The 26,401-nt window shown below is 40.0% G+C and overlaps 1 protein-coding gene across 3 annotated transcripts in view; it reads right to left on the reverse strand.

Annotated features, from left to right (window-relative positions):
• LOC140464913 (CUB and sushi domain-containing protein 1-like) overlaps positions 1-26,401 on the reverse strand; it is a 2,358,623-nt gene that overhangs the window by 1,762,071 nt on the left and 570,151 nt on the right. For all 3 annotated transcript variants that reach the window (XM_072560545.1, XM_072560536.1, XM_072560527.1), the window contains exon 3: positions 400-512. In XM_072560545.1, coding sequence (XP_072416646.1) covers positions 400-512 — 113 coding nt within the window. The remainder of the gene's footprint in view (positions 1-399; positions 513-26,401) is intronic.

Below are 26,401 nucleotides of genomic sequence, written 5' to 3' on the forward strand. Positions count from 1 at the left end.
TAAACTGACTCTTACCTGATATCTACATCTCTGTATTTCTACTGAAGTCTTGTTTGTCAGGAAGTTGGAAGGAAAGTTTTGCCCAATTCATTTTCACTTTCTAAGCCAGAGATGCTGATGACAATTTTGGTAACTGCTGTTGAAGCTAACATGAACTAACTTGGCATATCCAAGGATTCACTTCTGGTCTGCATGACTCATCTTCTCACTGAGCTAACACACTCAGTCATTGCGAGGAACCCCTTGATTTCTGCTTACTTCTTGAGTTGAAGCACAGTTGAGTAGGGGGAAATATGTGCATCACCATCAGAAATGTTAATATTTCAATTCAAAAAGAATAAGACTTTCAAAAATGTGAGTGCACAGCTGAGAAACAGATAAAAATTGTGGAAATCCTACCTTCATAAACAGCCTTGAATCCTTGTGCACTGACAGCAAAATCTGTGGTGAACCAGAGTGTAAGGATTGAGCCTGTGCTAACAATTGGTGATGGAAGTTGGAAGCCAGTCACCCTGAAAAAAATGCAACATGAAGTGAATAAACAAATGATAAAGAAATCACTTCGCACTTGTGGAAAAAATGCAAATATATGCCTTTTTATGGATTATCATTATGTTGCTACATTTTCTTAACATTTATTATCTGGAAAGGGAGAATGTACAACAGGGAAGGAGGAATAGCGGCACCAAATGAATTACAACTTTTGGAGTGTCAGCGTAGACATAATGGACCAAATAACCTCCTTCTGAGCTGTAGCCATTCTATGATTCCATTCCAAAGAATGGCCAAAACAGAAATTCAGGATCTCAGCTTCATCGAGCCCACTTTCCTAGTATGTCATGGTTAAAAAAATACAAGGCAGAAGTAAACACTAAATATTTATTTATAAATTTAAATTTACAAATTGTTGTAAATTGTTTATTGAACAAATAAACTTTAATTTATATAGCTTTCTTCATGATATTCTGTAATAGTTTAAAGTCATTCAAATACTTTTGAAATGTATTGATTGTTCTAATACTGAGAAGAGAGAGGCAGTTTGCATTTCAAAAGATCACACATCAATAAGTTAAATAAAGTTTTCTCGTTGGTGTAATTTGAGTTGTAATTATTGGCCAAGGTACCAAGAGCAGCCAATATTCAAAAATGTTGTGCTCAGTTTTACCTGAGAGAACAGATAAGCCACAGTTCAACAGATCATTGTGAGGAGCTACACTAGTACACCTGATCAAGTCAATTGATTAAAGCATCACATCTGATGCAAAAGACATTTTTTAACTTGGCTAATGAGAGTGCACAACATGATTTGACACATTACACACACTCATATGCACATGCACGACTCTCTCTCTCTCTCTCTCTCTCTTCTCTCTCTCCCTCACATGCACACATGCACAGATGTCTAAAAACAGCACAATCTGCTGGCAGTCAACCCATGTAACAATTTATAAATTCCTACTTTGGAAATAGAACCAGTCTGACTCAAGACTAGGATACAAACAGATTCTAATCTCACACTTCTAATGCATTGTCTGAGCTGAGATGTCACCTTTTTTTTTATAAAACTATAAATTATCTTAGGAATGTGACTTGAAAGAAGTCCTGGTATTTACATACTAATAAATCGATACCTGCAACCCCTTCCAAATAATGATAACTTAACAACCATCTAGGTGTGTTCAATATATCATATCAGTTGCATGACACTATGATTTTTTGCTATAAATTCTGCGGCTTATGATCCTGTTCATGAGTTATCTGATGAAGGAGCAGCACTCTGAAAGCTAGTACTTCCAAATAAACCTTTTGGACTATAATCTAGTGTTGTATGGTCTTTAACTATAAACAGAGAGACTTTGCTAAAAATACAAGGAATGGTCAATTGGAATACTGGGAACAGTTTTGGTCCCCAATCTATGTAAGAAAAGATATGCTGCCATTGGAAGTTGTCCAGAAAATGATCATTAGATTGAGGCCAGGTCTGGATGAACTGTCTTGTGAGGTTGAGTAGGTTCTCTGTCGTCATTGAAATATGGAAGAATGAGAGGCAACCTCTTTGAAGCACACAAGATTCTTAGCAGACTTGACAGTTAGTTGTGGACAGGTTGTAGGAAAGTCCAGGATGAGACACCATAATCTTAGAATAAGGGGTCACTCATCTAAGACACAGATGAGGATGAAGTTCTTCTCTCAGAGTGTGGTGCATCTGTGGATTTCTTTATTGGAGTGGGCTGCTTTGGCTGGGTTGTTAACTATATTCAAAACTGAGATAGATGGAATTTTAATCAGCAAAGAAATCAAGGGTTGTGGGGAAAAGGCAGGAAAGTGAGATTGAGGATTATTAATTTCATTGGATGGCTGAACAGATTTAATGAGATGAATGGCTTACATCTGCTCTTGCATCTTATGGTTTTATCATACTTATGTGTAAAATAACTAAAGATTGACATTGTACATATATTCTTGATTTAGTCCTGATCCATTCCTGTCAGAAAAATATGTATTTTTGATTCTGAAGCTACCTGCAAATGCATAAAGCAAATTCAGCCAAAAAATGGTACTTCAATGAACTGAACAAGATTAGCAATGACTATTCCTCAGTAGTAAGTCTGTGCTGGATGTGGCTTTGAAGCAATAAATAAACATTATGACAACACACAGTAAACGTCACAATATAATTTAACAGCAATTTTTCATCTAAGCAATTAAACCATTTCAGTTCAACCATTTTTAGTGCTCCTTCTGTATTGTCAAGGACTAGCAGCATGTGGAAATAATGTAACAAAAATAACAATTAATGCAGTGTTTAGCCTTATTGAAGTAAGCTCCTTGCTCCATAGCACAGCAATGCTTTGAAAATGAAAATTCTTTTGCCGAAACTGCAGTTTCAAAGACACTGTACTTATTCAGTTGAAGTTAGGACAGCTGAATGTGTCTGCCAGACAAATCATTCCCATCTCCTTTAAGACTGTAAAGCTGATGGTGACTTGTATTTTCAATCAATGTCTTCCTCCAGAGTGAATCTTCTTCCATGCTGTTGCCCAGCAGAAAATTACACTTTCCCAAGCATTTCCCAGTCAGAGTGTCTCTTCAATCTCATTTATCATGACAGAATTCCATCACTCCCCATGCAGACAGATGCAGTGCACAGTGAAATAGAATTGGTCTGTCTCAGTTTGAAAGACAGGCATGTTAGGCTGCTTTACCTATCATGTACTTCAAAGTGCTGAGAAATGCTTGACTACTTGTTTGTCAAGTCCTTATCAAATATTCCAATGAGTGTTTATTTATATTTTGAAAGTGATGCAAAGTTTTGTTAATGAACTTTGAACATAATACAGTAACAAGCGCGAGAAAAAAAACCTACCTCATCTGTCTTCATTTCTATGGAGAACATCTTTCAATGCCTATGGAATAATGCTTCCCAGTTACATCACATAAGGAAAAACATGATTTTTCTTCTTCCTCCGCTGTTACAGTGTTCCTTTAAGCTTCTAAAAATCTCAGCAGGTCTGGCAGCATCTGTAAGGAGAGAAAAGAGCTGACGTTTTGAGTCTAACTGACCCTTTGTCAAAGCTTTGACAAAGGGTCAGTTAGACTTGAAACATCAGCTCTTTTCTCTCCTTACAGATGCTGCCAGACCTGTTGAGATTTTCCAGCATTTTCTCTTTTAGTTTCAAATTCCAGCATCTGCAGTAATTTGCTTTTACTTTAAGCTTCTATCTTGGTCTTTAAAAGTATTTTTCTTTATGATAGAGGGCTTCACAGCACACTCAAATTGATGCTTCCTTAGACTGCACAAATTAGAAATGTTTTCTTCTGCCCATTCAGTTACATCTTAAATGAACATTCCCTCACATAGAAACAGAAAGAACTGCTGATGCTGTAAATCAGAAATAAAAACTGAAATTGCTGGAAAGGATCATTGGGACTGGCAGCATGTGTGAAGAAAAATCAGAGTTTATGTTTTGGGTTAAAAGGGTCATTCGACCCGAAATATTAACTCTGATTTCTCTCCACACATGCTGCCAGACCTGCTGAGTTTTTACAGCAATTTCTGTTTTTGATTATCACACAGAACACGCTCTTCAAACAAAATTACTATTTGCTGGGTACAAATAGAATCAAACAACACAATAGAAGCCTTTTGCCCAATGAATTTGTACTGTGGCATAGTGTCTACACTCGTCATGCTTTGCTGGACTCGACCCATCACCCTGATTGTTATAACATTTCTAATGCTTATCCCAGTACTTTTTAAAGGTTGTGCGATTACCCAACTCAACTACCCTCCAAGGCAGTGCATTCCAGACCCCAACACTCTATGACTGAAAAAGCTGTTCTTCAAATGCCCTTTGAACGTTTTGTTTTGCACTTTAAAAGTCGGCCACCTCATAATCTTATGATCCTCTATCAAGTCCCTCCTCAAACTTCTCAGATCCAAAGAAAACATTGCAAGCTTATCCAGCCTCACTTCATAGCTGAAATGCTGCATCCAAGACAATCCCTTGGTGAATCTCTTCTGTACCTCCTGCAGTGCAATCACATTCACTCTATCATGGGGAAATGAGTGTTTTAAAAACAAAATGTCTGGCATCAATGAGAATGATTGCATAACAGTGTAGCTGTTTTTCCTTTACATAACATGAATTGGCTTATTCTAACTCATTTTTCCATACTTGCATAAAACAAGTTTTACTGGCTAAACATAATCCAATTATTATTGATACGGAATAGGCTCAGAAAGGACACTGGGGTTAATTTTGACTTCACAGAGTAGTACAAATCAGGCAATATTGGATCAATTGCCAATTATGTACCTCTCCAGATTGTGGGTGAGTTATATAATAGGAGGCTGATCTTATGTCAATCATTTCACATCATCCCACACAGTCAAAGTTATGCCATAACATCACCAATACGTTTTTGAGGCGAGGGACATGTAACTCAATTCAAATACAATCATTTTACAAGCTTTGTTTGCACATACGTTCTCAATGGTATCTCTTTCAGTTTAGGAGATCCTCCTTTCAATTTCTTTTCTACTACTCAAATTTTATTAGTTTGCCCGAGCCTGTATTTTTCCAATTGAATAGTCTTCCAAAGCTATCACATTCAAGTAGAGGGGCCAGGGAGATATGTTGGGAGTAGAGTCATTGATATGTTGTGCTTGATGAAATTAGTTGACTTATCTGAAGCTATAACCCAAAGTAGTCGGCAGGGAAATATATGTGGATGTCATTCATATGAATTCCAAAAAGCATTTGAGAAAATCCCTCATAGGAACATGCTTGCTAAAATTGCAATTCATGGAATTGAAGTAAAATTATTGACCTAGTGTGTGGTAGGAGACAGACAGTTTTATTTAGATTAGATTCCTTACAGTATGGAAACAGGCCCTTCAGCCCAACAAGTCCACACCGACCCTCCATAGAGTAAACCACCCAGACCCATTCCCCTATCCTATATTTACCCTTGACTAATGCACCTACCAGTATGGGCAATTTAGCATGGACAATTCACCTGACCTGCACATCTTTACATCATGGGAGGAAACCTGAGCAAACCCACACAGACACAGGGAGAATGTGCAAACTCCACACAGACAGTCGTCTGAGGCTGGAATCAAACTCGACCTCCTGGTGCTGTGCAGCAGCAGTGCCGAGCAGCACTGAGCCACCATGCCACTCCAAACCACTGTGCTGCTCCACGGTGGCATCCCAGTTGGTATAATGGGCTGATACTCCATTGGAAGGGATGGAATTAGTGGTGTCCTATAAGGACCTTGAAGCTTTCACTGTTCACAGTTTTTATTTTTGACTTGGATAATGGAAAAGAAAGCCTAATATCCAATGTTGCTGATGACACATAGTTGGTAGCAATGTAAAAAACATTGATAGAATTATAAAATGATAAAGAGGTATTGACAGATTAAATGAACAAATAAAACAGAGGGAAACAGATTTAAATGGAGGTAAATGTGAATAGATAACAGGGTAATTTCTAACTGGGAAAGACTTTGAAACAGTTAAGGCATAAAGTGATTTGGACGTCTAGGTAGTTAGACTAATAAAAATGATCAAGAATTGATATAAGAAAGAATTAGAAGACTTATGGGATGCTGTCCTCTACTTAAAGTGGAATAAAATACCAGATGATAGCAATCTTGTTTCAGCCATACAAAGCTCTGGGAAGACTATGAGAAAGTGAGGACTGCAGATGCTGGAGATCAGAGCTGAAAATGTGTTGCTGGAAAAGCGCAGCAGGCCAGGCAGCATCCAAGGAGCAGGAGAATCGACGTTTCGGGCATGATTCCTGAAGAAGGGCTCATGCCTGAAACGTCGATTGTCCTGCTCCTTGGATGCTGCCTGACCTGCTGCGCTTTTCCAGCAACACATTTTCAGCTCTGGTAAGACTATATCTAGAGTATGGTGGGCAGAACTGGGCACCACATCTACTGAAGAACATATTGACCTTGTAAGAAATGTGGGACATATTTACCAAAATGATATGTTGACTCCAATGGTTATTCACAAGGCGAGATTACATCAACATACTTCTTGGAACTTATAGAGAGTGATTTCTATGAAGAGAAGGAAATTGGGTAAATGGAGAGAAATCTCCACTTGTTGGGGGATCTAGTACCTAAAGCACTGTGAAAAAAGTTTGAACCAGACATATCAGAAGTGAACTTAGGAAATACTTCTTCCCACAAAAATGAAGTTTGGAACCAAATAGGAAATACCTCAGTGAAACTCAGCAAGTCTGGCTGCATATGCAGGGAGAGTTAACATTTCAAGTTCAATATGACTCCAATTCAGAACTTCTTAAAAACAAGTTTGGAACTCTCTTCTGGAAAAGCCAAATCAATTGCTGATTTTTAACTTTGAGATGTATAGTTTTTTGTTGACTAAAGGTATCACAGGGTATGGGACAAAACGAGATGTGTGAGGTGTGAGTCACAGATCAGTCATGATATATTACTACTGAATAGTAACGGAACAAGCTTGATGGGTTAAATGGCCTGTTCCTCTTAGTATGATCCGATGCTGAAAGTGAACTGTTAAATAAGGTTAAACGAAGACATTTGAGCAAAATTTAATTTACACCTGATAGCTAATTCTCCAAATAATGTGAATTTATAGCTCACTGTTGTTTAGCCATTTAGTATTTGAAAACATTTTTGGCAGTTTATATATAAAACTATGGATCAAATGGAATAGTTTGTCCACCACCTTCAAAAGTAAAATAAGGCTATCTTGAGTAAATAGTGATAAAGCCGTTAAGTTGGTCAGCCTCAAAACACAGGTTTGGTTCATGAACAGTGATAGAATCAGCACCAATAGTAACCTGCATTACAGATTCAGAGAAAAATATCTGGAGTAAAACTCAACATTATAACCATCATGAGCATTTGTACACCTAATGCTTCACATACAATTAATTACTTTGAAAGGCTTGATTTTACAATGGAAGGGCTGAGAGGGCAAATTCCTTGTACCACCTGTCCCAGCACAAACCAATGGAGAAAATTTGGAAAAGATTGCTTTGCTGTGCATGCTCCAGTGGATAAAACAAACAGGGAGTAGGACTTCCGTTAATCATTGGAATCAGCAGCACTAGAACCCAATAGTGGACACCTGTTGAGATTGCAAGTAGTCCCTCGATGAAGACAGAAACAGATCCCAGATTCAGGTAGGTTTTAGGCAGGAAGGATTTAGATACAGTGGGGAGGAGGTGACAGGACTGAGGGAAAGATTTGGAGGCCAGATGGGGAGAAACAAAGTGGGGCTGGTGTTCTCACCAAACTCAGGGCACTTCAACGGAGATAGTGAGAAAATAAAACCAGCATCGCTTGCCCATCTATCCATGCTGACCGCAATTAGGCCTTGTGTCATGGGAATACCTTATTGAAAAGGTTATTGTTAGATTAGCTTAGGTTCCCTACAGTGTGGAAACAGACCCTTCAGCCCAACAAGTCCATACCGACCCTCCAAAGAGTAACCCATTTCCCTCTGACTAATGCACCTAACACTATGGGCAATTTAGAATGGCTAATTCACCTGACCTGCACATCTTTGGACTGTGGGAGGAAACCCACAGAGACATGGGGAGAATGTGCAAACTCCACACAGTCACCCAAGGCTAGAATTGAACCGGGGTCCCTAGCACTGTGAGGTAGAGATGCTAACCACTGAGCCACCATGCATATAATCATGGTTAGTCAGTTAAAATGGCAATAACATGTCCATCAAGCTGAATTATGCTTTTAGACAAACAGATTAATGATGAAGAATTGAGTCAGCAGGGAAAGAGGCAAATACCACACTCAATACCTCATGAGACACTCTGCCCCATGTACCCAAAGATTTGCAGGTTGAAAACCAGCCTGTTCAATCAGATGAATACTGATAGCACAAATACTTAACCCTGATTAGGCACCATCCTTAAATTGAAAACTGCTGTCCACAGTTGACATTTGGATCAAAGTGTCTTGTATCCCTGGTCAATCGCCAATTAATGAGTTCTTGGCAGGTGGATGCCAATTTTGCCACGCATGCACAGTATTGATCAGCAGGCCACATTTTGTGCAGAATAGCAGCAATCCTGACTTGCAAATATGAAATCTCAGCCTTAGATGTGGTCGTTTTTGTTATGTTGGTAAATGTGGCAGCGGCTTTGCATGCAGCAAGAACCTAGAAATAGCAGTAACTAAATGATCAGTTGGTATTTTATCCCATGGCATGGCTAACTCACAGCTGTTCCTGGAACTTGGATTTATATTACAAGATCTTTGACATCCAGCTGTAGAATCAGAGGGAGTAGAATCAATCATATTTAATATCGGCTCTGTATTATGACACCTCCAACACTGCAGAGCTACCTTAGTGCTGATGTGTCAGTCTCTAATCTGTGCCCATCATATTTAAAATCTTGATCTCGTCTGACCTACATGTGACTCCAGACTGATAGCAATGTGGTTGATTTTAAATCACCACTCAAAAGCCTAACAAGCCACTTTGTACAAGGGCAATTTGGGTTGAGAAATTAATGCTGGTCTGGGTAGTGACACCTACATTCCACAGCACCTCCTAGTCCCACAGTCCTGGCCACCAAGCAAGTCAAGAACTGCAGTACCATGGCAACATCAATCTCATCCAAGTCGCACAGCACTCTGGCTTAGGTACTTACTGCTGCCCTGTTGCTGAGTTAAAAGCAAATATGAGAGCGCGAGCACCACAAAGACAGAAAGAACGAACACAATAATACTTTCATCAGAGCAACAAAGCAACATATTGAGTCTTGCCAGCATCTTCGATATCCTTAGATTAAATATAGGGGAAAAAAAAGACCAGAAAGAAGCAGCTTCAAGAAAGAGTTTTGAAGGCAGATGCTGATTTCCCTTTTTCTCCAGATTCTTTGAAATCACTGTGGGGATCAGCCAGGGTTGTTTTCTATTTGAGCCTAAATCCTATTGGAATGCCTGTTGCTAAGGGAAACACAGTGAAGATTGGCATCTTACAAATGGGACTCATGGAGTCTTTTAACTTATCCACAGTACAGAGCTGTTCATACTAAAACCTCATTTTGCTTTATTTCAAGACTTTAGTTTCTGTTCGAAAGATCTCCATAGTCATCAAACTATTTGACTACATTTCTGGCAGAAATGTGGTCATTCCAATTCGAAGGCATAAGAGTACATCATATATTTGACTTAGAGAACTGAAGCTATTTGAGCAATTCCATGGTTTGTCCTGCACAGCAAATGAATCTTTCAGTGTTAGTTCACGACATCTTGGAAAAGCAAGAACTACATACCTAGTCACGTTATCTAGCTTATTTTAACAATTTTTTAGGACACAGAACTAACTGCACAGAGGCCGGTATCCCATCTCCAAGTCACGCTTTATTTACATGTCATAGTACACTGGCTGTAGCCATCCAGCTCAGAGTCACTTTCTCAAGTGAGGAGATTCTGAATCTTCTGTTTATATTTTTTTAATGAATCTCCTGTTTATATCTGTCAGCCAGGGCTCCCAGGTTAACAATCCCAATCAAAGATCTCATAATCTATAAGATCCACTTGGTTCAAATCACTACAGACACATTGACAGGAACTTCAAAGAAATCTATAGTCCAATATACACAGTTCTCTCACCTGAAGGACTGAATTATTCAGTGGCTGATAGTGAGGGATATAGTGTTCAATTGCTGTGTGTGTGATTATTTTTGAGTATGTTTCCCATTGATACTCCATGTGCTTGATTGGTAATGCCTAAGTGTGGCTTCAAAGAAAAATGAACAAATTGTACAATTTAGTATATGCAAAGAACTACATGCATGACAAAGATATTTTTATTAAAAAAAACTTTAGCAAATAAAATATAAGCACACAACTGAACTGGTATATCATCTCTGCACAGCTCTGATATAAAAAAAAATCAGTCATTCGGATGAATAATCATTGAGATTTAAATGAATAAATGCATATCCCACTAAACTAAACAAATGTATGAATATTGTGGATTACAGATAATATGTTTTATAAATGCAAATATCCTTTCTTTCACAAACAAATGTTTAGATTTCCAAATAAAATTATTCACAACAATATTACTTGACAAACACTGTTAATCATTTTCACAATTACAAACAATACCAAGTTATTAACTAATTTAAAACTTGACTTTGAAGTGTTGCTTAGAAAACTTTAATTGTTTGTTGATGATATGAATGAAAGGAATCGAGCAAACAACAGGATCTGGTGTAACAAAACAGAATGGCTTGGGAATGGCAGATGGATTTCAAACACAGAAAAACAGCGATTGCTGGAGAAGCTCAGCAATTCTGGCAGCCTCAGTGATGAGAAAAACAAGTCCAGTCTGATTCTAAGGAAGGGTCACTAGACTCAAAATTTTAACTCTGCTTTCTCTCCACAGATGCTGCTAGACCTGCTGACTTTCTCCAGCAATTTTTGTTTTTGTGTGTTTCAGATCTCCAGTATCTTTGTTTCAACTTAGATGGATTTCTATGTGGATAGAAATATGATGACAATGTATGTTTAAATAGAACAAGCAAATGTATTTATGTTGGCTGGTCAACTGATGGATTGAATGTTCCAAAAGAACTTATTAATGAATATCTCTCCTTCAAGTATTTTCTTAATTCAGTGAAAGCGGATGGTTCTGGGTGAAATCCATTCACGATGTTTCCAGTAAATGTAATTCTTAGGCCAAAGTTTTGTTTAAAAAATTAGTTGAATCTAAAGGCCACATCTGTGAAAGTACTGTAAGTTGCATGAAGTAACTGCACAGAAACCGATATCCCATCACCAAGTCACCTTTTATTTACATGTGCACAGTGCATGGGCTCTGACCAGTCAGCTCAGAGCCAGCCCCAGCCCCAGGAATGAGGAGACTCTCTGGTTTATTATTCCCCACACTACTGTCTAAAAGCAATAAATAAGCACTTTTCAGCAAGTGGTATAGACACTACTGCTCAGTCACAAGAGCCCACCCAACCCCAACCAGCGGCCAATATTCCCAGGTGGTCTCCCATTCCAATTACTGGTCAGGCCTGAGTCTGCTTAGCTTGGGATATTAGACAGCATCAGACTATTATGAACATAGCTGCAATGCAAGTTTAGTCTGGCTTTAAATTCCAGAAATTCTTTCTTCACAACATTTCACTAACTGGAATGTTAACATTGGATCTCAAGAACACAGGCAGGAGTTCAGGATTGCTAGTCCAGCGATATTATTATCCTTAGCCCACCACCCCCCCTGCTCTGTAAGGGGGTTTCAAAACAGTGTGACAAAAATGTTTCCAGTGATGAGTGCTCCAGATTATGAAGACAGCTGAACATTAATATATCATTATAGGGAAGTGAAAGTATCCAACATCCAAGACAACGATAGGCTACTTTCTCATTAGGAACAGACAACTAGTAGCGAGTTTAACCTGAGGGTCACAATGCCCCAGGCGGGAGGCAAGTTAGAGAGGTTGGAGCCTTCACAGATAAATATAAGAATTTTTTTATGAAGGAGAAATGTGTTTGATGACTGGACACAGGATCAAAATTAATAAGCCTCAAGCAAGATAAGATTAGATTATTTCCCAACAATATTATTATGGTTCTGTGAAACATGCTTGGAATGATGGTAATGATTCTATTCCAGTCAGCTTTTTCAAGAAGAGTGTTGGAGATATAACTAAAGCTAGAGATTACTGATGGTGAATGCTTAATATATTCACGGTACATTCCACTGCCTGGTTCTTAAAGTACAGGCAATAACACATTTATTTTAGATGGTTAACACCTTCCTTAAATGAAGGGCAGCATGTGTTAAGTACTTGCCTGCTCAACTCACTAAGAGTAATTGGAATTAAATTTAATGGCATGATGGGTTAAAAGGCCCTTTTTATTCAATAATTTTAAGCTCATTTGTAAAAAGAAAAAGCTTGAAGTACTATTTATATCTGTTCCTTAATTTTGAAAGATCAAATAAACTTTATTCATTGAAAACGACACATGCAGTAACAAGTCTTTTACAAATTGATTCTCTTAGGTAAGTGTAAAAGATCCGATGGCAATAGTTTGAAGAAAAGCAGAATAGTTTCTGATGTTTTGGCTGATATTTCTCCTTCTTAACTATCACTAAAACAGAGTACCCAGTAACAATAAAATCTTGGAGAAACTCATTGTTCACAAATTGGCTTCAGATTTTCAACATTATAACGCTGATTATATTTCAAAAGTACTTCTATGGCTTGAAGCACTTTGAGACAGCACAAGGTAAATGAAAGCAACATGTATATGCAAGCTGCAGCACACTGCAGATGTTCTATCACTTATGTCCAGTGTGGGCGCAGATTCATATATATTATCTGTGAGAGGTTCATGGTGTTACAAATGCTAGCTCCTGCTGCATAAAATCATAACAAATGCTGTCGGGTAACCCGCCTGTGTGGCTAACATCATGAGCACACTGCTTTTTCCTTGCTGCATAAAAATGAAATTCAACCGCTAAGCTGGTTGAAAACTTTCCCCAAGAACTAACAATGCCAAAGTTATTTTTAAATTATACCATCCAAGAAACAAACTGAATACACCTAGTAAAAGATCCAAAAAAATGCTTGAAAAAGATTAGAATTACAGGTCGTTCTGTTATAATGCGCAATTTGTCAACGCAAATTCTCTGTAATGCGATTGGGACGTTGCTTCTACAAAGCGAACTTTTAAAATATGTGTTGGCTGCAATACAATTACATCAACAACAATTTAAGCGCTGCTTCTAAAAGGCGATTTTTCTATAACGTGGGGTTGCATAAGAACGCAACCATCGCCTTGCAAAAGAACTGACTGCAGTTTGGTGAACCGTAAGCAATGTATATACATCTATGTATTGAAAGTTCATCAACATTAAGCAATAAATGATAGAATAAGTAATATCTATGAGATAACAGTCTGGCTGTTAGTGATTCTCTTGTCAGTGAAATTATTATGTGATGTTCCTCCGACTTTGGTGTGATAAATGCTCTCATAACTAATGTCGCAGGTCAACAGTCAGGATTTATTAATTAGCTCAAATATATTGTACAATTGTTTTAACAGATTGAGAGGAGGAGAAACAACACACCTTGCACATCCTGCTCCATGTTTTATAAATCCTTTCAGAAATTGCTTTTCTGCAGTTTTTTTTTGTTTGGATGTACCCTTATCTCATGGTAAACTGCTGAGTTTTTGATTACAGTAGAAGCATCACTAATAGGAACAGCAGAGAATATCGAAGTCAGCATACTGAGGGTAAAAAATGATTAGATTAGTCCTCAGGCATTAGAGTCATGTTGCTTAATAACCCTCAACCTTTCAGAATAACCCAGAAATCACATAACCAATGTGCCATCTATTAACCTCAATGGTAGAGGGTTCCAGCCTGGCACCAAGCAGACTGCAAGTGTCTGTGTGTCTCAGTAGGAGATTCCAAGCCAAAGGCAGCCACATCAAATGAGCAGTGAGTGGATATGGCAGCAAGTCCTCAGCTCTGTGGCGGAGACAGTGCTGCCTATTACCAGTACAATGATGGAGTTGAAACTATTAGAGGGTGAATGTATGCACTGACCTATCCTATCTCATCATATCCCACTTCACACTCTTCCAGAAATCTCTTCTTTGTTGAGTTTGCACCTCTTTGATTTTCCTGCTTCTTTTCTCTTTTTTATCGTTTCAGAGACTTGAGAAAAAGTCATCAAGTCATGTCTAGTTCACGACACCCTGGGTAAACCAGTTTAACTGGCAAAACCATGTTTGCACCTCACTGGATTCTCTTGATCTGTTTCGAAAGGGCGCACTGATCTCTCTCTCCTGGCCTAAAGAGTATCTATTCCCTCTATGATACCGCAGCTCATAATAGAACATAGAACATAGAACATTACAGCACAGTACAGGCCCTTCAGCCCTCAATGTTGTGCCAACCTGTGAAACCAATCTAAAGCCCGTCCATCCTACACGATTCCATTTTCATCCATATGCCTATCCAATGACCATTTAAATGCCTTTAAAGTTGGCGAGTCTACTACTGTTGCAGGCAGTGCATTCCACATCTCTATTACTCTCTGAGTAAAGAAACTACCTCTGACATCTGTCCTGTATCTATCACCCCTCAATTTAAAGCTATGTCCCCTGGTGTTAGCCATCACCATCTGAGGAAAAAAGCTGTCACTGTTCAACCTATCTAACTCTCTTTATTATCTTATATGTTTCAATTAAGTCACCTCTTAACTTTCTTCTCTCTAACGAAAACAGCCTCAAGTCTGGCAGCCTTTCCTCCTAAGATCTTCCCACCATACCAGGCAACACCCTAGTAAATCTCTTCTACATCCTTTCTATAATACAGTGACCAGAACTGTACACAATACTCCAAGTGCGGCCATACCAGAGCTTTGTACAACTGCAGCATGACCTCATGGCTCTGAAACTCAATCCCTCTACCATTAAAAGCTAACACACTGCCTTCTTAACAACCCCATTAACCTGGGTGGCAACTTTCAGGGATTTATTTAACTGGACACTGAGATCTCTCTGCTCATCTACACTACCAAGAATTTTACCATGAGCCCAGTACTCTTTATTCCTGTTGCTCCTTCCAAAGTGAATCACCTCACACTTTTCTGCATTAAACTCCATTTGCCACCTTTCAGCCCAGCTCTCAACTTATATATGTCTTTCTGTAATCTGCAACATCCTTCAGCACTATCCACAACTCCACCAACCTTAGCGTCATCCAAAAAGTTACTAACCCATTCTTCTGTACCCTCATCTAAATCATTTATAAAAATGACAAACTGCAGTGGCCCCAAAACAGATTCTTGTGGTACACCACTGGTAAGTGAACTCCAGAATGAACATTTCCCATCAAACACCACCCTCAGTATTCTTTCAGCTAGCTAATTTCTAATCCAAATCGCTAAATCACCTTCAATCCCATGCCTCCATATTTTGTGCAATAGCCTACCATGGGGAACCATGTCAAATGCCTTACTGACATCCATATACATCACATCAACTGCTTTTCCCTTATCTACCTGTTTTGTCACCTTCTCAAAGAAGTCAGTTAGGTTTCTGAGGCATGACCTACTCCCTAATCAACTTATTCCTCTCCTGATGATCATATGAGATAGGATTTATGACTTTTTCCAACACTTTATCCACAACCAAAGTAACGCTCACTGGTCTATAATTACCAGGGTTGTCTCTATGAACAGAAACATGTCACATGTATCACATGCTCCAGACTGGAAGGATCTCAACAAGAAAAAAAAAACTGGGCCTCATATACCTGCCCAGCCACTGGTGTATTGTTATTTTGTCACTCGTCAGCGCAAACTTGGATATTGTCCAGACCTTCTTGTGTTTGGACATGAACTGATTCAGTATCTGAGGAGTCATGAATGGTGATGAATATTGTAATCACCAGTAAACATCCCCCTAATGTCCTAATGATGGAGAGAAGGTTATTGATGAAGCAGATGAAAATGGCTTGGCCAAGATCACTATCCTGAGAAACTTCTGCATAAATGTCCAGGAGCAGCCATGACTGACCTTCAACACCACAACCATCTTCCATTGTGTAGGGTAAGACTACAACTGGAGGAAAGTGTTTGCTCTGATTCCCATTGACTCCAGACTTATCAGGCCTCCTTGATGCCACATTTGGTCAAGTGAGGTCTTGACATCAAGGGCAGTCAATTTGACTTCATCTCTGAAACTCATTTCCTGGTGAGTTGAAGCTTTCTCCAAGTAATTCTACCAGAACACATCAATAGCAGGATAATACTACAAACAATGCAATTCTTGAGTACAATATTGTTCAAACGGCATAGCATCTTCATAAGTTGCTTTGTGTATCTAAATATAAAGAGTTATCCATTCTCTCAACTTAAAAAAGACAAATGAATGAGTATTTTGCAGTAAAAATAAAGTTAAAAAGAATAAATTCCACGAATGGACGTTACGAGAACATCTGTATACTTAATTATAAATAAGACTCAATTTCAAATTCTGAGAAGTTATTCAAACAGTGTCATCTTTGTGCCTACAAGACAGAATAAATTAACTGTTGTGTGACGTTAGCAGATGTCATGCACAAATAATACCATTGTCACAGAACATAGAACAATAAGCACAGAACAGGCCCTTCAGCCCTCAATGTTGCGCCAACCTCTAAGCCCATCCCCATACACTATCCCATCATCAGCCATATGCTTATCCAAGAATTGTTTAAATGCCCCTAATGTGGCTGTTAACGACATTGGCAGGCAGGGCATTCCACACCCTTATTACTCTCTGACTAAAGAACCTGCCTCTGACATCTGCCTTAAATCTATCACCCCTCAATTTGTTGCTATGCCCCCTTGTACAAGCTGACATCATCATCCTAGGAAAAAGACTTTCACTGTCTACCCTATCTAATCCCTGATCATCTTGTATGTCTCTATCAAATCCCCTCTTAGCCTTCTTCTCTCCAATGAGAACAGACCCAAGTCTCTCAGCCGCTCCTCATAAGATCTTCCCTCCAGACCAGGCAACCCATTCTGGTAAATATCCTCTGCACCTTTCCCAATGCTTCCACATCCTTCCTGTAATGGAGCGACCAGAACTGTACACAATATTCCAAGCGCAGCCACGCTAGCGTTTTGTATAGTTGCACCATGATATTGCGGCTCCGGAACTCAATCCATCTACCAATAAAACCTAACACACCATTTGCCTTCTTAACAGCACTATCAAACTGGGCAGCAACTTTCAGGGATCTATGTACATGGACTTCAAGATCCACTTGCACATCCACACCACCAAGAATCTTTCCATTGATCCAGTAATCTGCCTTCCTGTTATTCTTCACAAAGTGAATCACCTCACAGTTATCTGCATTGAACTCCATTTGCCACCTCTCAGCTCAATTCTGCAATTTATCCAAGTCTCCCTGCAACATTCTTCCACACTGTCCACCACTCCACCAACTTAAGTATCATCTGCAAACTTACTGACTCATGCATGTATGCCTGCGTCCAGGTCATTTACAAAAATGACAAACAGCAGTGAACCCAAAACAGACCATTGTGGCACACCACTCGTAACTTCAGGACTCCAGGCTGCATATTTTCCATCAACCACCACTCGCTGCCTTCTTTCAGAAAGCCAGTTTCTAATTCAAACTGCTAAATCACCCTCAATCCCATGCCTCTGCATTTTCTCCAATAGTCTACCATATGGAACCTTATCAAAGGCTTTACTGAAGTCCATCTAGACCACGTCAATTGCCTACCCTCATCCACATGCTTGGTCACCTTCTCAAAACACTCAATGAGGATTGTGAGACATGACCTGCCCTTGACAAAATCATGCTCACTATCTTCAATCAAATTGTTGCTTGCTAGATGATTATAAATCCTATCTCTTATAATCCTTCCCAAAACTTTTCCTACAACAGACATAAGGCTCACTGGTCTTTAATTACCTGGGTCATCTCTATTGCCCTTGTTGAACAAGGGCACAACATTTGCAATCCTCCAGTCCTCTGGTACCAAACCTGTAGAGAATGACGACTCAAAGATCAAGGCCAAAGGCTCCCAACATCTTCTCCCTAGCTTCCCAGAGAATCCTCGGATAAATCCCATCCAGCCCAGGTGACTTGTTTACTTTCACTCCTTCTAGAATTGATAACATCTCCTTCATACTAATCTCAATCCTTTCTAGTCTAATAGTCCATATCTCATTCTTCTCCTCTGCAATGTTCTCCTTTTCCTGAGTGAAAACAGTTGAGACCTATTCATTTAGCATCTCTCTAATCTCCACAGGGTCCACACACAACTTCCCACTTCTGTCTTTGACTGGTTTTATTCCTAACCTCGTCATCCTTTTATTCCTCACATACCTATAGAAAACTTTAGGGTTCTCCTTTATTCTATCTGCTAAAGACTGTTCATGTCCTCTCCTTACTCTTCTTAACTCCCTCTTTAAATCTTTCCTAACTAATCTGTAACTCACCATCACCTCATCTGAATCATCTCATCTCAACGTCACATAAGCTTCCTTTCTCCGCTTAACAAGAGATGTAATTACTTTAGTAAAGCACGGTTCCCTTACCTTATTACTTCCTTCCTGCCTGACAGGGACATACCTATCAAGGACACGCAATACCTGTTCCTTAATCCAGCTCCACATTTCGATTATCCCCATCCCCTGCATTTTGCTACCCCATTGTATGCATCCTAAGTCTTGACGAATCGCATTATAATTGCCCTTCCCCATCTATAACTCTTGTCCTATGGTATGTACCTATCCCTTTCCATCGCTAAACTAAATGTAACTGAATTATGGTCACTCTCTCCCAAGTGCTCACCTACCACTAAATCAAACACTTGGTCTGGTCCATTACCAAGCACCAGATCCAGTATGGCCTGTGTCAGGAAACCCTCCTGCACACATTGGACAAAAACTGATCCATCCGATCTACTAGAGTTATAGCATTTCCCGTCAATGTTGGGGAAGATAAAGTCCCCCATAATGACCACCCTGCTTCTTTCACTCCTATCCAGAATCGTTTTGCCAATACTCTCCTCCACATCCCAGGAACTGTGCAGAGGTCTATAGAATACTCCCAGCAGTGTGACCTCTTCACTCCTTTTTCTAACCTCACTCCATACCACCTCAGTAAACAAGTCCTCATCAAATGTTCTTTCAGCCACCATTATACTGTCCTTGACTAACAAAGCCACACCTCCTCCTCTTTTACCGCTTTCACTGTTCTTAATGAAAGATCTAAATCCTGGAACCTGCAGCATCCATTCTTGACCCTGCTCTATCCATGTCTCTGAAATGGCCACAACATTGAAGTCCCAGGTACCTATCCATGCTGCAAGCTCACCTACCTTATTTCGGATACTTCTGGCGTTGAAGTACACACACTTCAAATCAGCTTGCTGTCTGCCAGCACATTCCTATGCCTGTGAAATCCTGTCCCTATCCTCCCTACTGTCATTCTCCTGTGCACTGCAACTGCACCTCAGATTCCCATCCCCCTGTTGAGCTAGTTTAAACTCACCCGAGTAGCACCAGCAAATTTCCCACCCAGGATATTAGTACCCCTCTGGTTCAATTCCTGTCTATGGAGGTTCCACCTTCCCCAGAATGAGCTCCAGTTATCCATGCAACCAAAATCCTTCCCCCTGCAACATCCGTTCAGCCAAATGTTCCGGTGATATCTCCCCTTATTCCTTGCCTCTCTATTACGTGGCATAGGTAACAAACCAGAGATAACAACTCTGTTTGTTCTAGCTCTCATCTTCCACCCTAGCTCCCTGAAATCCTGACTTACATCCCTCTCCCTCTTTCTACCTTTGACATTGGTATCCACGTGGATCATGACTTGGGGCTGGTCACCCTCTCCCTGCAGGACCCCAAAGAAATGATCCAAGACATCATGAACCCTGGCACCTGGGAGGCAGCACACCAACTGTGAGTCTCATTCGTTCTCAACAAACCTTCCATCTGACCCTCTAATTATTGAGTCTCCAGTGACTAACACTCTCCTCCTTTCCCTCCTTCCTTCTGTGCCACAGGGACAGACTCTGTGTCAGGGACCTGCACTCCACTGCATGCCCCTGGTAAGACATTCCCCCCTCCCTCCCCAACAGTATCCAAAACGGTATATGTGTTTTTCAGGGGGATGACACAGGGGATCCATGCACTGACTGTTTTTTCCCCCCTTTGAACAGTTGCCCAGCTTTCTTCATGCCTAGGAGTAACTGCTTCCCTGTAACTCTTATCTAGCACAGACCCTGGCTCCCAAATGATCTGAAGTTCATCCAGCTCCCGCTTCAGTTCCCTAACGCAGTCTTGGAGGATCGAGAGTTAGGAGCACTTCCTACAGATGTACTTGGATGGACACTAATGGTGTCCTTCACCTCAAGCATCATGTCGGAGGAACATTCCTCTCCCTGCACTGCCATCCCAGCTAGTCCCTTTATCAGAAAGTTAAAAAAGAGAAGCTTACCGAACGCGTCTCAGGTTTAGAAAACATTCACTTACATAGCTGGAGGGAAATAAAAAAAAAAGTCCCTCCTTTCCCAGAAACCTCTGCTCTCTGATGTCAGATGCAAAAGCTCAAATCAATGGCTCACCACTTCCGATAGGGACCTAGTCCAAGTTCCTGCTCTTCGTGCTGCCCACCTTAATGAGTAAACCAGTATCTGGATAACTTTTCAAATATCGAAAAATCTGCAAAGCATTGCTGAATACAAATTCTCCAATGCTTTAGCACACAATTGATTCTACTTGCAGCTTATATGCTGTGAGTGCCATACAGTCTGTATACTGTGGCATCTAGAGACAGTGATGTAATCACAATGCTGAGTGTGGATATCCACTGCTTTGAGTGCTTTAGGATTCAAACCCATGACTTTGAGTCATGACCTATGGAATTTGCAGTCTCTTTTGTGTCTCAAATAGAATCTATACAGTTAATTGAAATGCTGAGAGTGATAATCCACAAAAAACAACAACTCACTGAGACCTTGCAACAGAGTCGAAACTTAGTTCTGCAATAGAAAAGCTGACACAGCATTTTGAGAATTTTTTTCAACTTGTTGGCATGGTCAGGGCCCCACAACGCACTCAGTTGAATCTTTAGAACTGAGATAGGAGATGAAAAGAACACCAAGAGTCGTTACATAAAAGAAAGAAAAAAAATGTAGCAATAAATAAAACAGAACAGATTTTTGTGGCAGTAAAAGCAGACTATCCTGCAAATACTCAGCGGATCTGGCAGCATCTCTGGAGTGAGGAACAGAGTTAATGCTCTGGATTTGGCCAGCTTTGTCAAAGCACACAGGGAAGCCAGAGGCTTCGCAAAATGTGACATAAGGCTTCAGAGGGAACTCCAACATCTTCTTACATGGGATATTGTCAACACTGAGAGTAGCAGTACAGTAGCAGCCCATAAACCCAGGGATGGACAGCCAATTATTTGTCAATTTGCCAATTAATGACCATTTCTTATTCCGGCTGGTGTTTTACCAGTGTCAGGACAAGCCCCCAACATATGGGGAGGGAGCAGTTTGATTGAAGTGACCAACAATGGAGTTCCTCACCTGCTCCTCCCAAGTAACAATGGCTGACTCTAAGAATCTGATATCATCCCCAAAGCTTCAAGCCTCCGATTGTCATGGCCTGCCTCCCTTAAAGTCTTCAGTCTCCTTGAAGGGTGACCCAGAATGAAGGCATTCGCTTCTTCTGTTATCAGCAACGGTGACATCTATCAGTCGCACATAAGACAATCAATTTATCAGCACCCTGTTTGTGTCATGGTATCACCTTTTCTATGGGTGCTGCTTGTAAAATCTCACCCAAAGTGCTGCCATGCAATTTCAGATGACCTTTTAAACTCCAACCAACATTTCAGGTAACTCCACCCCACTTCCCCCCACAACCCCTTCCATTAGATCTGTTTACCCTTGAGCCTTTGAAAGAACCGCATTCACAGTGCAGAACTCATTAGATTTTTGTGGGTAACTTTCTTTGAAGCCACTGGAAATTGCCATTTCACCAGTGATTGCAAAATCAGGGCAATCTTATTTGCTGTGTCATGAAGTTTAGTTAGAAAGATTTAAAAGAGAGCTTTAGATTAGTCACAAATCTTTTACTAATTGATCAAGAGCACTAAATACACACTAGAATGACGAGCTTTAAATGTAGCTCCCAGTGATTGTGTGTGTGTGTGTGTGTAAAACAGCTTATTTCAAGTAAATGCAGAAACAAGTTTTCAGATCAATTGTTTATGTTGCAGAAGGAGTGAAATGATTTGGCTGGCACAGACACATTCGGAATGAAAGAAAAATAATGAGAAATCATCTTTAAAATACTTACTCAGCATTTTTCTTTGTTTTCTCTAAAACGGAATTTTTTTCTTTCATCTCTCTGAATCTTTCTTCTCAATTGGATACAATGGAATTAAGCTGAATTCCCCACCTCCCTTAAATCTTCAAATAGTTCTATTACTTGGCCACGCATTGATCCCCTTGAGAGTATGTGATGGAGATTAAGATGCTACCATGTTATGGAGGTTGCATTCATCAGCTAGAACTGCTCTTTCATCACACTCATTGCTTTAGTAGCTTCAGCTATTTTCTTGCCAGTGGTCTTGTCTTTCTGAACACCACCACCCCCCCCCCCACCCAACCCCCGCCCCCCCCATAAACACAGCTCTCTGATCAAGGAGCTGAACAGATTCCTTCTTTCCTAGGTTTTACCTGTTCTGACCTTAAATTGTCTAGAAGCGTTACCAGTTGATTTTTGTCAGGCTCCCCTGGTTGGAGTTTAGGAACTAGGTACAGGCAGTTCCAGTCTCACAATCCTATGATTAGCAGATCAGCATGACAGTATTCTGCATTGCTCGGCCCTTCATTATTTTAAGTACTTTCATCAAACATCATTCATTATGCTTTTTTGTGCTTTCAAATTAGTGTTCAGTGTAATAATTTTGAAATCAGTGCAATGTATCACCTAACCCTGACAGCTCAGACATTTCTATTGAACACTAAATCTCACAGTCACATAAATATATTGGAGGCTCTCTCAGCTAGAGTGTGCAATTACCATTAACTGTGTTTCCAGCCACGTACAAAGTCCATTGCAGGTCAATGTGGTCAAAGTCTCAAAGCATAAATGAGGCACAGCAAACCTTTCCTATTGCAGGAAGGATATCTATTTGATGTGAGCTTTTGTTTTACTTTTGTTTTCATACCTGTGCTCAGGAATGGTAACAGGGTTTAATCAGGTATACAGGCAGGGAAAGTGGAGGATGGAAAAGAATAAAAGGGCAGGTGTTACAGATGGCAGGGTGAAGCTGGGAGAGATCAAATGACAAAAGGTGATGGAGAGATGGTGTTAATGTTCAGCCATCACTTTAATTCTTTATTCCACTCCCCCGCTCCCGAAGTCCTCTGACACTTTTTCTGTAAAACTCAATGTAAGCTTGAGGAACAACACAATCTCACTCACTCTTTGATACTTTATAGTGTTCCAGATTCAATAGTGAATTCAACAGATCAGAGTGTCTACTTCATTTTTGTGTGGGTTGTGGTGTTTATTTTTATTTGGATGTTCTCTTTGGTGATGACTCTTCTTTCACGTTTGTCTCTTTTCCAGATAGATTTTTTGTTACTTTTCTTGTCCCATTAATTTTTTTTGTTTGGTGCCATTGTCCCTTTTCCCGTTTGATCGTTTCTCCCCATTCACAACCGTAGACTTCACTTTTTTTTTCTCTCCCACACATCAATGTTTTCTTATTTCTGAATTTGCTTAAAATCTGTGCAATCTCTAAATATTTTCAAGTTTTGATGAAGAATTATTGAACAGACATCTTAACACTATTTCTTCTTCAAAACCACTGCAAGACTTTATGAACAATTCCAGCATTTTCTTTTTTTTTATTTAAGATATTCAGCATTTGCAAATATTTTGCTTTTGTATCATGGAGAATGTCCATTGACAATCAATAAATACACACTTTGTATCACAATTGTCAGAGCAAAGACTGCAATGATTGTGTAATGTTCTCTTCATTATCTGTGTAACTTAAAAGACTGTTCTGGGGCTTGAAATATGATTAGTGAGTTTGTTTGGTCTATAGATCAAAGTGGTCTAAGTTGGCCACACAAAATCAGTAGATTAGCAATTTTGAAACTCATAAACAAGCTACTGGAATTGCTAATGGAGATCATATTGCTGACATTCAGTCACTACCACAGAATGTTTTACCCTGTAGAAAATGGTGTTATTTAGACGTTTTAAGCCCACTATTCCAGTTACAGGATATCCACATGTCCAATTTTGAGACAGCTAAAATAGTAATAGTGTAGCCAGGTTAATATTGGGCCTGGCATCTCCAGAGTATCAGGCCTGATGGTCTCTTTGCTTCAGTGAGGAATGAAAGGAATGTAGATGTCAACAGAGTGAGGGAGGGAGAAGGATGAAACTTGATTTTCCATTTCTATGCAAAGAAAGACTCTGGGCAGCATATGGAAGTTTATTTTCCAGAAAGCCACACTTCATCCAACCACATGGGGAATGTGACATGATTTTCAGAGGGGTGTTGGCAGAGGGTGTAGTCACTCTTTTATTGGTAGTGAGTTTGTGTGCCCTCTCACATTCTGCCTTTTCTCCTCTGAAAGGCAGCAATTGGCCTATTGGAGCTGTCATCTGCCTTTGCTGCAGGCAGTATATACCTCTTAGCTGGACCCTGGGGTCAGGGATGATTTAAAAATTGGGTCAGGGCCTCTTATTTCCTTCTTCATCTCCCACAACAGTTGGGATATAACTCATCTGGATCTGAGGATTTGTCCTCTTTTAAACACACCAAAACCTCCAATACCCCCTCATTTCCTACATCAATCAGCTGAAGAACATCACTGTCCATCTTCTTGAATTCACTGAGAAGATATTCTAAGGTGATAACACATTCCAAACTGCAGTCATCTGCAGTATCTGATTCCATTTGCCACAGAACCTTCTGGGTGCTAATTGGCCTTTGCAGTCACCTTATTTACTCACCAACCAAACACGTCAGATGATAAACATGGCCAACTTCAATTTTTAGAATGAACAAGAAACAATTAGGGTGGCACGGTGGTTTGGTGGTTAGCACTGTTGCCTCACAGCACCAGGGACCCAGGTTCGATTCCAGTCTCGGGCGACTGCCTGTGAGGAGTTTGCACATTCTCCCTGTGTCTGCATGGGTTTCCTCTGGGTGCTCTGGTTTCCTCCCACAGTTCAAAGATGTACAGGTCAGGTGTATCAGTCTGAGAGAAATGGGTCTGGGTGGTTACTGTTTGGAGGGTCAGTGTGGACTTGTTGGGCTGAAGGGACTGTTCCACACTATAGGGAATCTAATCTAATCTCTAAAGTAATTTGTATTTACAGGGTAAATCCAGAAATTACACAAAACCTAATAGATGTCAATCACTCATTCAAAGTAGTTACCATCCTGTATTTTGATGCAGCTCACAGTTGAGAAACAAAAATTGTCCTGCAATTGGTGTAAAATCAGAACCCAGGATATATCTGTTCTTAACCACAAATTGCTGGGTCTTTTCTTTTTACAATCTAACAATGTTGGATACCATTAATGAGTCACCATTTCACCTGCAAACTCTAGTTCAATTCCACACTTACCCCCAAAAATCTCAAGGGTGACAACTTTCACCCCCATGAATGTAGCTGAAAACATTCAAAGACAACTCATCATTGTTGTGCTTTCAATCTGTTGACCGGGGAGGCTTACAGCAGCCCAGCATTTCTTCGAGTCGAGCAAAGAAGAGGGTCTTGTTCTTTTTAAATCTTTTAATGTGCTGTGTAGCAGTAACTCTAGCAAGATCTATATAGATAGGCAAAGACTTGGGAGTTCTGATGCGAAGACAAACACTCGCTCCCTGATGAATGTCATGATAAAAAATTAAATTCATTGTGGTTGTTTTGACTGTCTATAAAATGATGTCCCAGTGGGTTGGCATTGCAGTCAAACTGCAAAGCAGCACTTTGTAGGCCAATAAAGTATACGATCTTATCAATCAAATAAAGCAAGGGCAGAAGCTACAGAAAAAAATATTGACAGGGACATCCACAAGCTGGATGCTTGCACTGAAAGAACAGGAGAAGTTTTGCTTTCCCTCAACAGGGAGGAACCATAAGACCTGCTTCTAAAGGAAAAACACTAAAATGTTAATGTTATAGCACAGTCTCCAGTTCGTACAATGGCAAGTGCTTCCTTAGACTGTACATCTCATGGTGCTGTTTTTGGATAGGTAGTTATGTGCTGATTGCACAGCAGCAAAGCATTGA

This window comes from Chiloscyllium punctatum, chromosome 3 (genome assembly GCF_047496795.1).
Source record: "Chiloscyllium punctatum isolate Juve2018m chromosome 3, sChiPun1.3, whole genome shotgun sequence".
In the NCBI taxonomy this organism is placed as follows: Eukaryota; Metazoa; Chordata; class Chondrichthyes; order Orectolobiformes; family Hemiscylliidae; genus Chiloscyllium; species Chiloscyllium punctatum.